Source organism: Lithobates pipiens, unplaced genomic scaffold (assembly GCF_037356315.1).
Source record: "Lithobates pipiens isolate NorthernLeopardFrog02 unplaced genomic scaffold, aLitPip1_a1.2 Scaffold_1, whole genome shotgun sequence".
In the NCBI taxonomy this organism is placed as follows: Eukaryota; Metazoa; Chordata; class Amphibia; order Anura; family Ranidae; genus Lithobates; species Lithobates pipiens.
The window spans coordinates 146,756,051-146,775,074 of NW_027507685.1; the positions used below are offsets into that span (position 1 = coordinate 146,756,051).

General features: G+C 39.5%; 1 protein-coding gene across 1 annotated transcript in view; it reads right to left on the reverse strand.

Annotated features, from left to right (window-relative positions):
* Nucleotides 1–19,024, reverse strand: part of HMCN2 (hemicentin 2) — a 361,882-nt gene that overhangs the window by 278,897 nt on the left and 63,961 nt on the right. The window contains exons 5-10 of the mRNA XM_077478193.1: nt 18,588–18,759; nt 15,401–15,507; nt 6,305–6,425; nt 2,815–3,078; nt 1,097–1,241; nt 25–146 (exon numbers count right to left, since the gene is read on the reverse strand). Of these exons, the coding sequence (XP_077334319.1) occupies nt 25–146; nt 1,097–1,241; nt 2,815–3,078; nt 6,305–6,425; nt 15,401–15,507; nt 18,588–18,759 (931 nt within the window). The remainder of the gene's footprint in view (nt 1–24; nt 147–1,096; nt 1,242–2,814; nt 3,079–6,304; nt 6,426–15,400; nt 15,508–18,587; nt 18,760–19,024) is intronic.

Below are 19,024 nucleotides of genomic sequence, written 5' to 3' on the forward strand. Positions count from 1 at the left end.
TAACGTCATCTATTAGTCTCGTACCTGCTACAGATACTTGGGTTTGGCCAAAACCTGCTCCAGCATTACTTATAGCTGTACATTGATAAAGACCCTCGTGGCGGGCAGAAGCAGATGGAATTTCGTAGGTGGCATTGGTGGGTTCCCTGGGGATTAGTAGAGAACACATGTTAAAATCATTGTCACAAGAATTTTCAAAATACATTTCCTGGAATTCATAAAGAATGGCGCAGACAGAAGTGAAAGTGTCTCACGCGCGTTTAAAAATGGTGTGGCATGTGCCAAATTCATGTCCCTGTCTAGAATTTATACTTGAATTTGGTGCATGCTGCGCCACTTTTAGAAAACAAGTTAAAACCTTTGCAAAATCTGTCTGCGCCAGGATCTTTCTCTGTATGGCAAAGGAGAGTTGTTTATAAAGCGGAGTTCCAACCGTTTTTTAGTTTATTAAAAGTCAGCAGCTACAAAAAGCAAAGCTACTAACTTTTAATAAACTGACACTCACCTGCCCCACAGTCCAGCGATGTGGCGGCCTGGAGGCTAGCTCCTCTCCCCCTCCTCTTCTTGGCGCCGTTATGGTAACTGTGGGCACCCGGCTGTGACAGCTTGAGGCTGGGCACGCACTGAGCTCTCCTATTGGCCAGCCGATCTTATGGGACCTAAGTTGTGTCCCAGAAGATTTCTGGCAGGAAGGGGTCGCCTAGAGCGAGAGGAGGAGTCGCCTAGGCAGGGGAGATAGGAAGCAGGAAGTGGGACAGGAAGTCCCACAAAAAAGAGGGTACACAATCCCCCCCAAAAAAATCACATACCAAATGTGGCATGTCAGGGGCGAGGAGTGCTTAAAGTGGAAGTTCCACTTTTGGGTGGAACTCCGCTTTAATTAGCTCCACTTTCTTAGGATAGGAACTGTCTGAATTTGGAACACAAGTCACTGTCAGAACCAAAAGTGTTGCAGATGTTTCATGAGCTTGACACAAAACATTTACAAGAGGGATTAATGCCAGAAAAGTGGTAAAGAAGCTTTATTGAATTCCCCTCATTATCTTGATAATGTTTGCATGAAAAAACTATACAAATGAGGAGTGATTCTACTTACGTAAAGGACAATTCATTTCCAAGCCTCTCTCCATTCCTGGAAAAGCGAACCTTAAAGGGGATGTCACTTTGAACTGAGCAGGTTAGTGTCAGAGGGCGTTGGTGGAAGCCTTGAATATGTGGCAGCATGGACACAGAAGGGACATCTGCCAAATGATAAGAAGACAAGAAAATGGATTATAAGGTTTAGACCACTATGCATGGTCCTTGTAAAGCTATGGATTGCGTCAGCTGCAAATCTTCAGTGTCCCTGTGTGATGATAATGTATATGTACTGTATAGACATATGTGTCCTACTTTTTGCTATAATAAATATTCCCCCAAAATTTTTTAAAAAGTGTATATTGATTAGTTTGCACAAAAGTTATAGTGTCTACAAAATAAGTGTTCCCTAGGGATGTGTTTCTAACTATGGGGGGAGGGGACTGACTGGAGGAGGAGAGAGATCACTATTCCAGATCTCTCTATTCCCCTGACAGAATGGGGATCTGTCTGTTTACATTGACGGATCCCCATTCTGGCTCTCTGAGGAGTGATCGCCAACCTGCAAGCAGTTAAACGACTGAAAGAGACATCAGTGCAACCAAATTGCTGCTAGAGCAAGTGGGAGCCTCAGTGCAAATTATACACTTATCATATTTTTCATTTTGATGTTCGCTGAGGCAGAGTTTAATGTCCTGCAGCCCATTTACTCCTGTCCATCTTCTACAGCATATTCTCTCTCATATATATATATATATATATATATATATATATATATATATATATATATATACACATACACATACACATATACCTATCATGTATCCACCAAGGGTCAGCAACATTATGTTGTCATCGGCTCCCTTGTGGATTCTCTATTGTGATATAATAAGTATGGACTTCCAAAGGGTAATCCAGAGGAACTCAGAAGCTCCCTTAACTGATCTTAAGTGAAAACTGATAGCAACTGAAAGCATGCTGCATTCAACTATCTACACATGCCCCTCAGCTCCAACAGGCATTTACAGACTGTCTTGTGCAACCCAAAAAAAAATGATTTTTCAAACAAATTATAGAATAAATGGAATAGGATTTTAAAGTTGATATAAAAATATAAAAATGTTATTATAAACAATTAAAATCTCATATAAACAAGTCTTCATTTTGTTATCCATACAACTACAGATAAAATGAAGTAAACTTCAGCTCAACATGTTTTGCCAAACTTATGGCTTCTTTAGGAGAATTTTTACAGATACTGCATATGTTTATAATTTTTTTTTTACATTTTTGATGATTTGCTAGCTGTTTTTTTTTTTTTGGAATTTATTGTTTTTTAATCTACAGAGATGATGTCTACAGTATTCATAAAAAAGTCTCCTGAAGAAGCCATAAGTTTGGCGAAACATGTCGAGCTGAAGTTTACTGCATCTTATCTGTAGTTGTATAGATACTAATATGACGTTTTTTATATGAGATTTTAATTGTTTATAATAACATTTTCACATTTTTATATTAACTTGTGTTTGGCATCTTTAAAATCCTATTCCCTTTATACTATATAGGGATGTGGTGCCTGTGACTCTCAGACACCCAGCAATCTTTTAGTATTGTCACAAAAAAAAAGAGCATTAGCAGTAGCAATAGAGTTCCACTTGAACCATAGTAGCAACATTTAAAACAGACTCGACTTTGCTGCATAATTGAAAACACTGTCATCTGTGGTGTGCACTTTACCTGGTATTATGCTTGTGTATGCCACATTGGAGAGTCTCTGAAACTGATATCCATTATGGTCAGTGCCGTTAACTTTCAAAAAGAAGCTTCCACGAGGTGCCTGAAACAAAGGAACTGTCCAAAGTTGTTTGCTACGCTTAACTGGTATGCGCTGAGCTAGCAGAGAAAAGTACGAATCTCCGGAAACGCGGAGGAGGTCCAGGCTATTCACTAACCCCGGTGGAGAGAGACCAGTGCAATTTATCAAGGCTGAGATAGGAATACCTTAAACCAGAAAGAGAAAATGGTGAGATTGGTACAACTGATTAATGAGAATTTGGTCAGCAAAATAACAAGAAGGAAATAAAATCAGCTGTCTATGTATAACTATGTGATTGGGGTGACAACAGCAGCAGTGTAATGGGAGCTTTGTAGAGCTATGTTACACAATTACACAGTAGGCGAGGTTTAAAAAAGACACAAGTCGATCAAGTCCAACCTATGTGTGTGATTTTATGTCAGTATTACACTGTATATATTGTGGTTGTTCAGGTGTTTATGAAATTATTGATGCTCCCTGCTGAAACCACCGTCTGTGGAAGAGAATTCCACATCCTAACCACTCAGTAAAGAACCCTCTACGCAGTTTAAGGTTAAGCCGCTTTTCTTCTAGTTTTAGTGAATGGCAACATGTCTTATTAAATTCCCTTTTGTGGAAAAGTTTTACGGTACGGTATTTGTACACTGGGATCATATCCCCTCTCAAGCATCTCCTCTCCAGAGAGAACAAGTTCAGGGCTCATAACCTTTCTTCATAACTAAGGTCTTCCAGTCCCTTTATTAGTCTTGCCCTACTCTGGACTCCCTCCAGTTCCAGCACATCCTTCCTGAGGACTGGTGCCCAGAACTGGACAGCAAACTCCAGGTGTGGCCGGACCAGGGTCTTGTAGAGTGGGAGCATTATTGTCTAGCACCTTACCTTGTTCATGCGACTCATGATCTCTAGAGAACTTGGTCACTCAGGGAAAGATGAGAAAAATGACTACTATTTAAAGAGAACTCCTTTACATCCGTAGTTTTTCAAAGTTCTATAGTTCATGAACCGCATACCTAGGGTAGACTTTGTGAATTTACTTTTTCGAGCGTGTTCGAATTGTTTTAAGGGTTGATTGGCACTTTTGTGTGTTACTATATATATTGTATTTTCTTGCACATAAATATGTATGGTAACTTGCACATATTTTTACACCATTTGTACTTTGGTGTTTTTGCCACATATGTCATTTGGTTTCAAGTTCCACTAAGGGCTGTTAATAAGGTATTATAAGCTTAGGCTTTGGTCATGTGACTTGTGAGGGAGTTCGGAGCACTGGATTCTTAGCAGAGGCAAATATTTTGTTTCTTAAATTTTCTATTCCTTATTTTAATTACCAAGATTAAGTAAATGTAAAAGGCTGCTAAGGTAAATATGGAACTATTTTAAATTTCCCAGATGTCATTTCTCTCTCAATCAAGCAAATTCCAATTCGTGATCATGATGTTAAAATTCCCATAGTTTCAAACTATTAATGTATGGAAATATTTTGTCACCTAAACAAAACAGGGTAACATCGATCTTCTAATAACTTTGCTTTTGCAGGAATTCGCCAATATGCACAAATGATTAGAGACTGCTTATGAATGGTCTTATTCAGTTTAGTGTAGTAGCTCTGGCCATGGAATTTTTTTTTAAGATATTGTTTATTAGTTTGTAAAATAAATATATACAAATACATCAATAATAAAGCACTTAGAACCATTACAGAGTTAGTGTCCTGAGTATTTTAAAGTGCACAACCATTACATAGCAAGCCCAATAATACAGTAAAGAGTCCTAGCCATGGTATTTCATACTTAGGGAAGGTGGAGCTAATTCTATCAGGTGACGAAATATAGATATTGATATTAAAGCCCACTTCAGTTATAGTTACTAATTGTTGAGATTTCCACAAACACACTGTCAGGATAGTAATGATGTGAAATCTCTCTTGTACAGGCACAGGCTGCAACAAAACCTATTTTATTAATTCAATTTTTGTCAGATTATTATTCCTGTTTTTGACTTTCTCTCCTGGTGATTACGGTTTCCTATTTTTTATACTGCTGTCGCAGGGTATTCGGGGGTGAAATCTCCCCAACAGTGTCACACACAGGAATATTAATTTGGAGTACTTGTTCTTCCAAAGTCTATCCAAAACTATCAGAAAAGAAAAAACAGCTAATGGGAGGGGGTGAACCATTAAATTGTTAATACATTGGAGCTTGAGCTGTTGAGGTACATAATAAACAGACAAGAATAGCCTAGAAAAAATGAAAAAGCTTAGAGCAGCAGGAAAGAAAATCAAATACAAAATATTTATTTGTAATTTTTCATATTTACTTGAGTTAAAAAAAAAAGTAAAAATATGTTTTTAATACTTTCCCTAATATATGTGCGAAACTGCTGATTAGCAGGGATCAGTTTTTAACTGTTAATGTTGTTTAAAGCAGCTATATCACCTTGTTCATTCAGAACAAAGTCACAGTGCCATAGTAAAGGGGACCCACTGACTCCAATTGTAGCCAGCATTAAAATCCCCAATTCTGGCTGGTGTTGAAAACTGTTATATGACCATGTAGGACAGTGTTTGGGTCTAGTGATTGGTTGTCATACTCAAGCGCTCTCACAGCAGTACCCAGTAACAAAACATTTCGATAACAGATAGCCAATTCAACTGAACTGCACCAGATTTTGCACTCTCCAGAATTAGTAAATCAACTCCATAGTCAGAGTCTTTCCACCCTTCAGGCTGTTATCTAGGCTGCAATTTCCAAAAACATTTGGGTCCTACAGACAATAATATTAAAGCTCAACTCAGCCTTATTTATTTTTTTGTTTTGGTGAAGTGGGAAAGCATTTGAGTCTCTGACAAATTTTGCAGCTATCTACGGCCATTAGAAAGATTACCCCTCACTTTCTGTACACTGTATGCTGTGTAACTGAGACAGATTCTGGAAGGGTTAGAACCACTGTTATTTTAGATGTCTATTATCGCTAACAGGAATGCAGAGAAATCTTTAAAAACTTGGTAGTGGTTCTAACTACTACTACTACTGTACTAACTACTACTAGTGTCCCCTGAAGATGTGCATTAACATGAAACACGTTGGGCAGGAGCTACACGCTGATGTCTTCCCGCCTTTTCCATGCTTGGAACTGGCGGCTCTCTTTCGCTTTTTTCCCCAGACAGTATCAAGCAAACCTTCTGACTGTCCCCAGTGGTACTGCAGAGTGTCCCTATTGCAAGAATGGAGCTGGTTGACCATGTGTGAAGGACCCTGCACAAAAATTCTGTGCAAAGAATCCACAAAACAAATGTCCCAATGCAGACCAAAAAAAATGAAACCATTACAACATTAAAAAAAAATGTATCCTCTATATGTCTATATGAAAAAGAACAAGAGATCTAGTTCTTATTTGAACTGCCATTACCTTGAATGGGCCGCTCAATGACACGTCCAGGATCAGTTATGGCCACTGTGGAAAAAGCGGCACGGAAATCCAATGTGCTAACCCCAGTGACTCTGACAGTATGACGGCCAATGCTGCCAATCTGAAAAAAAAGAGAGCATAAGCACTACTTTAGTCAAGGTCCAACAGAGATTCTTAAGGCTCTGTTCACACCAAGGTGTTTTTGGGTGTTTTTCTGCTCTAAGCCTCAGCTCTAAAAATGCCCAACAAGACAAAACCCATTCATTTCAATGGTCCTTGTTCACATCTGAGCGTTCTGTCTCCTAAATCAAAATGGCTATCGGTAAAAAAAAGTACAGGAGCTTCTTTTCTTTTTACTCTACAAATACGCCCGAAATACTACTGTAAAACGGTAACGCCTTGGTCTGAACAGAGCCTGAAAGTTGTATTTTCTAACCTGTACTAGAAATAATAAAGCAAGTGCGAGTTCAGAAGGTGGTGATAAATGGGGAGTACTCAGAATGGTCAGGGGTGGGTAGTGGGGTCCCCCAGGGTTCTGTGCTGGGACCAATCCTGTTTAATTTGTTCATAAACGACCTGGAGGATGGGGTAAACAGTTCAATCTCTGTATTTGCAGATGATACTAAGCTAAGCAGGGCAATAACTTCTCTGCAGGATGTGGAAACCTTGCAAAAAGATCTGAACAAATTAATGGGGTGGGCATCTACATGGCAAATGAGGTTCAATGTAGAAAAATGTAAAATAATGCATTTGGGTGCCAAAAATTTGAATCCAAACTATAAACTGGGGGGGGGGGGGGACCTCTGGGGGAATCTAGGATGGAAAAGGACCTGGGGTCCTAGCAGATGATAGGCTCAGCAATGGCATCCAATTCTCCCGCTCTACAAGACTCTGGTCTGGCCACACCTAGACTATGCTGTCCAGTTCTGGGCACCAGTCCTCAGGAAGGATGTACTGGAAATGGAGTGAGTACAAAGAAGGGCAACAAAGCTAATAAAGGGTCTGGAGGATATTAGTTATGAGGAAAGGTTGCGAGCACTTAACTTATTCTCTCTGGAGAAGAGACGCTTGAGAGGGGATATGATTTCAATATACAAATGCCATACTGGTGGCCCCACAATAGGGATAAAACTTTTTTGCAGTAGGGAGTTTAACAAGACTGGTAGCCACTCATTAAAATTAGAAAAGAGGTTTAACCTTAAAATATGTAGAGGGTTCTTTACTGTAAGAGCGGAAAGGATGTGGAATTCCCTTCCACAGGTGGTGGTCTCAGCGGGGGGCATTGATAGTTTCAAGAAACTATTAGAAAAGCACCAGGACGACTGCAACATACAGGGATATACAATGTAATACTGACATATAATCACACACATAGGTTGGACTTGATAGACTTGTGTCTTTTTTCAACCTCACCTATGTAACTATGTAAGTATCTCACTGGTTGATTTGAAAACCACAGATTTGAAAACCACAGATATTCTAGAAACTCCAGTTTCTAAATAAACATCCATGTTATGATTATTATTACAAAAACTAGTAGAAAAAAAGCCCTGATGGCCATAGGAGCCACTACCATGTTAATTTTATTTCTGTATACCCATCAAAACAAACAAAAAACAAAGAGTCATTTCCTGTTCAGTCTAAAGGCCCGTAAACACGATTGGACTTTGTACAAACTTTCCCTTGGATTTTTGTACAAAGGGCGTCGGCCATGAACTTGTATTGCATACACACGGCAGGACTTTTTCAGCCAAATAATGTGGTTTTTCTGCTCTTTACCGCCACCTTTGGTCAACTTCTGTATTGTTGTCTGATCTTTTGCATTGGTTCTGAGCACGTGCGTTTGTACTTTGTACAAAAGTCCTATGGTTTTCTGTACACACGATCGGACTTTGCTCCATCGGACTTTTGTTGCCAGAAAGTTTGTTCATTCGCACAGTCAACAAAAGTCAGATGAAAACCGAAAAAGTTTGTCCGATGGAGCATACACACGGTCGGATGTTGCCTTAAAACAGCTAATTTGCATGTTTGTTGTCAAAAAGTCCAATCGTGTGTATGGGCCTTTACTGCCATATAAACAGGAAGTGAGGACATTTTATCTCACTACTGTTTATATCTGACACCCATAAAATAAATAGGACTTGAGGATAATTTTCCCAAAAAGGACAAAGAGAGCAATAAAACATTCACAGATGTTCTAGCTTTTTTTTCACTCTATCTGAAACCACTGCAGTTTTGACTGTAGTTGGGCTTCATAGTGACTACTATTGAAAATGATAAGGAGACAAAATAAGAAAACAAATAAACAAAAACAGTTACTAAGGAAAATATAAAATTAATTATTTAAAAGAGGTTTGCATGGTGTTCTTGGATCAATATGTCTAATGCCGCGTACACACGGTCGAACTGTTTGACGTACTTAGTCCGTTGAAACACATTTCAGCGGACAATCCGCTCGTGTGTGGGCTTCAGCTGACTTTTTCAGCGTGCAGTCCGGAGTACTAAGAATTTCGGATTTTCCAAAAATCTGTCCGTCGTACTTTGGTTTCAGCGGACAATATGGTCGTCAGTATGCTAGTTCGACGGACTAAGAATGGCGCATGCCCAGAAAGGATTTACACGGCGGAAGGGTGCTTTGCTGTGTCTTGGACTTCCTATTTCTAGTCCCGTCATACGTGCTGTACACGTCATCGCGCAAGCTTTCGACGGACTGTTTGTGCATCCGTGTGTGGTCAAGTCCGTTCAGTGGAAAGTACGACGGATTGTCCGTCGGATTGTATGACGGACTAAGTACGTCAAACAGTTCGACCGTGTGTACGCGGCATAAAACAACCACAGATGGGTCAATGTGCTGTTCTGACTTGACCAGATAGTTGGTGTTCAAATAGGAAATCAACAGAGCATCAATCGATTTCCATTGACTTTTCTTACAATTTTCATGCGCCGAAATTACAAAGTCTAACCCAAATTAAATAAAAACCCACTAAATATACAACACACACATAATCTGTTTTCTGTTCAATTGCTTTTGTTTTAGCCTAAATAAAAAATAGTTTCAGAGATTTTTTTTTTTTTTTAATCCTATTCGTTGGCATAGAAAAAACAGTTCCTTTATTTATCCAATAAGTCATAAAACAATGAGTTACAAAGTCCAGCATTGAATCTGTACTTATAGAGTCACGACACGTAGAAGGATACATGTATGTAGCCGCATAGTATGGTGACTTATGGAAAGTGGAGTAACAAAACAAAAGAATCAACTGTGGGTTACATAACCGTACAAGAAAAACAGAAATTATATCAGGAAGAACGCCTGGTTGAATTTAATTCCTGGATAACAAAAAAATGCTGGATAAAGTTTAGATGTAGTAAGGTGAGGCTCAAGAATGAAATTGTATAAGTGAAAGTGGAGCCAAGATAGTATTCAGGTAAGGAGGGTAGAGAGGAAGGAAGGAGACTAAAAAACTTTTTTTTAAATGAAATGATTGGTCCAAAACATATCAGATGTTTTCATATGAGACCACATATCAGCCCCATCATTTGATAATTTCAATAATTGGATTGGTCTACAAAACATTCACATGTCATTATTTCAATCGATGAGGGAGTGATTAAACAAGCAATTTTTGTTTTCCAGTTAAGTCTTTCAAAGCACACAAAGTAATTTAAATTGTAACCCAATGCCTGAATTTTTTGTTTGTTTTGTATCAAGTAAGAAAGGGTTGGGACCTCTGTGAAACTTTTATCTGTGTGGCCCTTGGAGAGATTTACCTATATTTCCTGTCCCCAGAGAGACAACAGAAAGTCAGTGAAAATCTCGCCTCTGACAGATGTGGCCAGAATCCAACCACAACCTTCTTTTCTGGTGACAACTGTGGTATTTTACATTTCTAATTACTTTATGTCCAAATGGTCACAAGGACAAACAGAGTAGATGAATCTCCCTAGTCTGCAATAAAGCCTAACAGGGGTTCTAACCGATACCTAGTCTATCCAAAACGCTTTAAAAAAAAAAATTGGGATTTAGATACATTTTACATGCACAATTATGATTGCTGGTAGTGGCCCTTCCACATACTATAACTTTTTCAATTAGGTTTGGAGGTTCTTTTGATTACAGGAGATTAGGCAGGTCTGTGTGAGGCAATAAAATCAAATGAGCTCATCTGTTGGAGGTTTGGCCTCATTAGGGTAATGAGCTGCTTGCTTACAACATACGAGAGACCTAACAAAGAGCAATGGAATGAAAACCAAGAAACAATAAACAAAATCACAAACTGAACCTAATCCAGACTTCAAAGAGACCTTTCCTCAGAAAACGAACTGGGGGCACAGAATGACAGGCCTTTTGGACACGGATATTCAGTCAGGGTCGCCCCCTGTGGAGGAGCTGTGGTACATCCTGTTGTGGATGAATTCACTTCAATTCAAATTTAAAATGAAGGATCATTGACCCCTTTTGATAACTGCTTAATTCTTGCCATCATTGAGTCCGCTACTCTTGTTTGAAAATTATTAAAATTTTGTACAAAAATAATAATAAAGATACACCAGCATCCTTATCACTACAAAACATATTCAAGTTATATAATTGTATATATAATGTTTATATATTGTTATATAGTTGTATATTGTGCAGCTACTGCCACAAACACAACTATGTGCCATAGACAATAATAAACAAAACAGCACTTACCAAAAAACAATATATGTACTGTATATATGAATAAATAAAGACCAATTAATGTATTTTTTCAAGAAATAATTGTGATGTGTAATTCTTTGCCACCACGTGTTCCAAAACAAAACGTGTGGTCCAATCCACCGTGACCACATATAACACTCCGCACTTACCAGTTAGGATTGACATCTTGTTCTCACAAGAAAGTCAAATAGCACTTGTTGGTAAACCAATGTACCATCAGGCCATCCACTGGGAACCAAGGGTGCCACACACCTCTCCACAGGAGTGTTATCTGTGGTCACAGTGGATTGGAGCATAAGTTCTGTTTTAGAACACGTGGTGTTAAAGAAATATACATCACAATTATTTCTTGAAAAAAGACTTACCGTATATTGGATTTTGTTGATTCATATATACATATATTGTTTTTTGGTGTAAGCGCTGTTTGCGGTTAGAATTTTGTCCAGACCTGTTAATTGAATGTAATCCCAGACATATTTAAACACATTTCAATACAATATGTACTTTTTCTGTATGGTTCTTTCTCAAAGAAAACCAAATTCAAATGTTTTAATTTTGTTTGTCCGCGAAAAAAATTCCATCCTGCTCATTTAAATTTCTTTGTCACTATGGTTGAAAACAGACATCAATTTGACCACAGCAACCATTACAAAACCACCAAAAACATGAGTAAATCCTTATGCGCCCCATAATGTAAAGAACCCCTAACACAGCAGCAGCCATCAACATTGAATTTTAACCTCGTTGGGATACCTTTATTTCTTGTACAGTCATTATAAGGTAAATAAATAATAGGCAGAGCTCCAGCTTTTCAGGCTTCATATATGAAAGAAAGCATCATATAAAGACACCCCAGTTAATTGTAGTACATGTCCAAGATCTCCCCACAGTCCCTCTATCTAGACAAAAGCAAACTCTCAGCTGCAAGCATGGTATACATTTTCATTAGAACAAGGAGGAGGTGCAGGTTAAGGCCTCGTTCACATGGGGCAATTGCATGTGTGCCCCATGCAGGGCCATGTTTTGAAGGAGGCTTGTCACCATGTTGCAGTTTTAAGTTTTTTTCTTTTTTTTTTCCCATTGTGGAATGTATATTAGCATTATAGAATTTTATTTATATATATATATATATATATATATGCAATTTTTTAATCCTGGCCTGACGTAATACGCATATGCGTGTTCGCATATGTGCCATTGCGACATGGCGTATTTGCGCACGTGATGTCACTGTGTACATGACAGTGTGACATTTACTGGCCATTTTCAAACATTTTTTAGGACATGGTGACAGAGTCAGCCTCCATTTTGCCTCTGAAGCAGCCGGCTTGGGTCCAGTGAAACCAGTCAGGCTTAACCTTACTTTCCACATGCACCCTCTCTCCTGAGGTATTGGCGTGCCTCATCCCCCAGTTTTGGGATTTCACACATCCAAGCAGGAATCTTCCTGAAATGGCAATCCTGGTCTGATATCTTCATATACTGTACACCTGGATAAGTATAATATGCATGCATGCACCATATAAAACATTCCATGACAAACTGGTCTCTGTTACACACATGGACATTGAACTCATTGTGGATTGAATTGCAAGTTGGTGATGGACTATATTTACTCTGTATAACCTGGATCATGATCAGTGTGCAAGGGAGGTGATATCCATGTTCACATATATCCATTGACTGATTCTTCACTGCTGTGGCTATATGTCTGTCTGTCTATGAAGTTGATAAAATATAATCAGCGATCATTGACCATCCTCTGGACCACATCATACCTTGATTCTTATTAGAACTGAGGATTTGCTCATAATCTCACCACACATCTTGGATCAACTTCTGATTATCAACCGCTTTGCTTGACAGATATGCCTTTCTTTGGATGGGTGCTATGAACTATGATTTACATGCATAATAACTTATCCTAAATCAATTCCATCTACTACTAGGATTACCAGCACCCCCCCCCCCCCCCACCGCATACATACATAAATATATATTATTAGCTATACTGCTTTATACAGGGGTAATGCTATTTGTTATGAGAGAGAGGTATAGGTCCGGTTCAAGGTGTGTGGTACCATTTTAATACAAGAATTGTACATTCTAATTATTTTTAAAAATCAATAAAGTGACAATTTAATATAGTCCAGTGAGTTGCCATATTTATATTGTTCTTTCCTCTGGTGGTTAAGTTGAATCAGGTTTTTAAACTCAGTTTTTGTCTGTTTATATAATGCTCTTAGCCTAAAAATTTAAAACCAATGCATCCATCATATCTAAGGACTGGTATGCTGCAATTTATTACATTTTTGTTATTGGGTGTAGATATCCTTTATGGTGATATTTTGTGGCTTTAGATATGCAATAGACTTTAGGTGGCCCTTGAGGGTTACAGAAGCTCATTTCAACTATCCTGGACCTGTTCTTCTGCCCAATAAAGGCCCCTGATCATAGAAAAGTTGTACTCTGTAAAGCATATTTTGCCTAAGCAGATAGGGATGGCAAAATCAGTAATTTCATGACATGGTCAATCACTCTCTCATCCCTAAACATAGGCTGTTCAGAACAATACAAACAATAAATACAGGACACAAAACAAAAAAGTACCAGTACATACATTGTGAGATCTATCTTCAAGTGGTAGCATGTTAAGCCAATTCAATTTTTTTTTTTTTTACAAATGACTGAATTTGTTTTATTAAAAGAAAGTTAATAAAGAAAAACAGAAGTTTCCCCTCAGAGGAATTTTTAGCATTTATCTTCTATCCAAAGAACAAACAACATTAAGCTTCATGGCCTTTAGTCTGGCCCCAGAAACTGTCTCATAGTAACATTCAGTATTGCTCTCAAAAGTTTGATGCAAACACTTGCAAGCCCCTTACTGCTCTGGCTCTCATCTATAATCTTGGACAGAGACCTCCTGTCTGCCAGGGTGAAGCCCAGAACCCTAGTCCTGACTCTACAAAAAAACCCAGAGCATAGCTGCACAATCAGTGTGCTGGTTATTCAGAAACCAAGAACCAGGATTGGAGATTTCATCCTTTCCAAACCTCTAAAGGCCCGTACACACGATCGGACTTTTTGACAACAAACATGCAAATTAGCTGTTTTGGAGCAACATCCGACCGTGTGTACGCTCCAGCAGACAAACTTTTTCCGTTTTCATCTGACTTTTGTTGGCTGTGCGAACGGACAAACTTTTTGACAACATAAGTCCGATGGAGCAAAGTCCGATCGTGTGTACGCAAAACCATCGGACTTTTGTACAAGGTACAAACACACATGCTCAGAACCATTGCAAAAGATCAGACAACAATACAGAAGTTGACCAAAGGTGGCGCTGGTGTAATTGAACGTCCTCTTTTGAAGTGTCGTGTCATCAGTACGCTGAAACGTCACTAAGTTCGTGTTTTTTGCCTAAAAAGTCAGATCGTGTGTATGTAATACAAACTTGTGGACTACGCCCTTTGTACAAAAGTTAACGGGAAAGTTTGTACAAAGTCCGATCGTGTGTATGAAGCTTTAGAAATCTCCGGGCTCCAGATCCCAAACTGGGTTTTACCAGCTGATGAGGAAACTAAAAAACAGGTTCCTCTGGAGTATGCAAATCCCCTGGTGCCCCTCAACCTGTCTGGATGAGAATCCTGGGTCATAACTTCTTTTTACACCATAGCCAGGCCCAGTACTGCCACACCATCTAGATTTCTTTAAGCTCTAATTGACAAACATTATTTACAGATGTAGGGATTAGCATTACTACTTTGCACTAGGGTCCAGCTACAAGATGGATCCTTTAAGGTTTTGATTAAATGAATTGTTAAATCAGATCTCCATCAACAATGTTCTAATACTAAAGGGAGTATTCAAATCTGTCTTTGTCTTATTGAGAAGAATTTTACTCTTGCTTCCTATTCCACTGATGTTTATACAGCTCTGCAGTATCTGCCAAACACTCAGAAAACAGTACTGTAAAACGTGACCCTTTAAGAGCCCTTGTTAAGGCATTGGACTGCTACTAGTGAACAGCTGCTTATCCTGGCATTCTGAATGTAGTTGAGAGATGACCTGGAAATCCCTGCTCCGGTTGGAAGCCAATGAGAGGGAAATGTTTTCTTATCAGCTGTAACCACCCAATCATGACTGCATATTAATAACCTTGTCTAGACACTTGTGTCCTCATTAGACCCTATGCCACTGCTAAGGAGCTGATAAAACAGAATCATTATCACATTAAGTTTCATAGAAGGCTTTAAATTGGTCACTTTTGTTGAAATCTTCCTCATTAAGGAATCCCAGGGCTCTATTGTGTGTTTAACAATTTTGAGAAATACATATCTTATCCACGCACTTTTCTGCAGCAAGATTCATCTCCCATTAGACAACATTACCTTGATGACCCATATTCCAGGCACAGTTGGCTTGAGTCCTAAAACGAGAGCCGAATTGGGGATACTGAGCAGCTCCTCCAGGCCCTGGCCCACAGACAGCTCTTTTCCTGCCAGGACAGAAATAGGGAGGGTTAGAGCCTCTCCGACTAATGGCAACCAAGTCCAGGGAGAAGATTATAACAATACAATCAAGACAGGAATATAGGGACTACAGGGATTTTTACTTCAATCAAAGAATCATACTGTACAGTTTCCTAGTTGTCAGAGATAAAATGGCACACAGACAAAACATATTAGAATAACCCAGCTGATTAAAATACAGAAACTGGAGAGGAAATGATACGCGATTAGAGTCGCCATGTCTCATGTTGAGGATAGTGCCAGGAGTTTCAGCTTACTGCATACACCAAGTTGAAGATCTAGCTATAAAGAAAAATGGCAAAACTACATTGTACCCATCTTCACCTCGCACATATGTTTTAGCCAGCAAGCATTAGTCTTTATGAATTGAAGGTCTCTTTGGCCAAGGTTAGAATGAGAATGAGGATTACTGAAACCGATAAGCTCTGCTCAAATACTTTACACATCAAGCCTATAGACCAAAAGCAGGGACCAGATGAGAGGACACTTCTAGCATGGTCATATCAAGTTTTCTAACCTATCTGATCAATCACTCCCATCACAGAAGCTTCTGGTGGCACTCCTATATAAAATTATGGATGAGGCCAGCCCTTTCTCTTGCTGGCCATGCTTTACTTGTATTTGCCCATGCTGGGAACTTCATTCCAATGTTCCACTCTACAATGTCCCACAGTGAACTTAAAACAGGTAAGAGGGCAGATAGCAGGGCTAACAAATTTGGGGTAGATGCTAAGAACAGTGAACTGTTTTTGGTATATGTAACTTCATAACCAAGTGTAGGGGATACACAGAATAAAACTGGTCATGGACAGTTTTTTTCACACTAGTAGTACTGTTGTTGTTGTTTAAGTTGGCAGCTCAGCTCACCCTGCTCCTCCTTCTGTCGCATCTACCTTGTGTTTACATTAATGCTTAAAAGGCTGAAAGGCTGTCAAGCTACTGCTGAGTCACTATAGGAATGACAGGAGGGTGAGCTAAGCTACTGAGTCACTGCTGGCAAAGAAGAAGGGTAAACTGAGCTGCTGAGTCACTGCTGGCAAAGAAGAAGGGTAAACTGAGCTGCTGAGTCACTGCTGGGTTCTGGATCAGGATGGACTGAACTACTTAGTCAATGCAGAGTTGGGAAAGCAGGATGAGCTGAGTTACTGCTGAGAGAAGGGGGGGGGGGGGGGTGTCGCTTTTGGGAGGGGAATGCAGGAAGAGCTGAACTGACTAGACAAAGGCTTTAGAGCTTCTGCTGTGAAATTTGAGGATGAAATGTTCCACAGTAGTTGCAGCTACAGTGATCAGTAAGGACTTGTTTTAAAGCTTATTTACCATTTGATAACATTATGTAAAAAATTGAATGCAATCCTTTGCAGGCTGCAAAGGACGTGATACCACTTGGCATTGCAGTTCAGCCCCAGTCGCTTGAGTAGGTTGCGTTTGGTGGTAAAACTGCCCCCCAAATACGACAGGAGTGACAATTTTTACCTGTATAACTGCCTTTGCAGCTTTTGGGAGGAGGGGTGCAAAAAATGTGTCTCGACCTCCTTTTTTCACTGCCCCTACCACCAAACCACAAGTGTAATCTAGTCCTAACACTTTTAATTTCACAGTGGAACAGAGCAGTGGCTTTGGAAATGACCTTGTCAGAGGAGCCCTGTCACAGCTGTTGTTTTGCTGAGCTGGTTCCTATGCCACTGATGCCAGAAAAACATGGCAGTTCTGTTTCACACTATACGATTTACATTTAAAGAACAAGCTTTGGTTTGAAAATCAATATTGTAATTACCATACTTATTAAATCAATAATATATCTTTTTCCACAAAAATGATTATGCCATGGTCTGCATAAACTTAACTCTGTTGCTTAATACAACCAAAAGATTGGCTGCTTACATCAGAGTTAAGTCACGATCTAAACTCCTGTGGAGTACACAGACATTATGTTGTACTATCCTCTACTAGTCCCAGCATTCAATGCACCCGAGAAAACTTGCTCTCGCCCTCTCTCCTTCTGTCCATGTTGTTCACCTCTTAGCCAATTAGAAGACTCGCTTTAGTGGCATTCATGTGAGGTCACAAGGGGTGGGATCTCTGAGTGACATCACCCAATGGCCACGCCACATGGCTATATAAGAAATGGCAGACAGTTGGAGCGGGAAGACCCTGTTTTTCATTTTTAGTGGGCAACAGCAGCGGATGAAGAAGACATCACCAGAGAGAGAGAGAAGAAACTAACGAAGAGAAGAGGAAGAAGACTGGAGGAAGAAGAAACCACCAGAGAGAGAAGAGGGAGAAGAAACACCGGTGGGAGAATACACATTTTTTAATAAAGGACTTGTCAAAAACCGTCTCTTGTATTTTGCAACACTACATTTCTTTTTTTTTTTTTGGTGAATGTGTAGGGGTACAATGTACCTCATACTTATTCACATGGGGGGAGGCAGGATCTGGAAGCCCCCTTGTTAAAGGGGGCTTTCAGATTGCGATAAGTACCCTGCCTGACCCCCACAACCACCGCCCATAGTTGTCGGGAAGAGGCCCTTGTCCCCATCAACATGAGGATAAGGTGCTTTGGGGAGGGGGGGCTTTACATTCAGCTGTTAGTGGGGAACCCCACTGACAGCTGATGATTTATCAGTCATTAAGGACGCAGCTATCGACTTCCCGGCCCGCTCCTTAGCAACCAGCTATATAAATTTTGTTTAAAGTGTGTTTAAAGAGAAAAAAAAGATGTAAAACACGAAATGCATGAAAACTGCATGCAAAAACAATAGCGAGGGTTTACAAATGCAAAACGTGCCTGAAAAACGCATCAAGCGCAGCCCGCATAGATGTGAATATAGACTTAGTGATGATGTCAGCACCTTGGCTTAAATTGATCTTAATAACAGAAGTTAAGCAGACCATGGCAAGATCTTTAATATGAAAAAGTTGCAACATAAACAGTATACAATGCATTTTGGACAATATTTTACTGGAATATTTATTTTTAAAACAAAGGTGTAGTTGCACACACAAGACAATTTTTAGGTTATGTAAAGCAGTATGTAAGACTTACCTGTAGGATCAGTGACTCGGATAACAGGTTCCGGTCCACTCAGAGATATGGTGACCTCTTTAAGGCTTGGGTCGAATGGAATCTTCCATTGCCTTTCACCTCCAGACTCATGATCAGTAGACAGCAGATGAACTTTAGAGGCATGAATGGCTTCTTCAACCCACTTAAGCACCTGGGATAGAACAAAGTGGTGCACAAATGTCACTAGGGACTAAGAGTCATTCTAGTATGTCCAAAGCATGTTCTATATTGCTGAGTATGAATAAAAGACTTGTGGAGTGCACTGAAATAAAACATTGCAAAACAAATACCGCTAATTTAGAACAGACATTTTCCTTGATTAGGGATCAGGTTTTAGGTTTCTGCTGGAATTTTCTTGTAGCACTCCTTGTGTTGTGATGCAGAATACCCTCCTAAGTAGTGTGGCAGGCTAACAT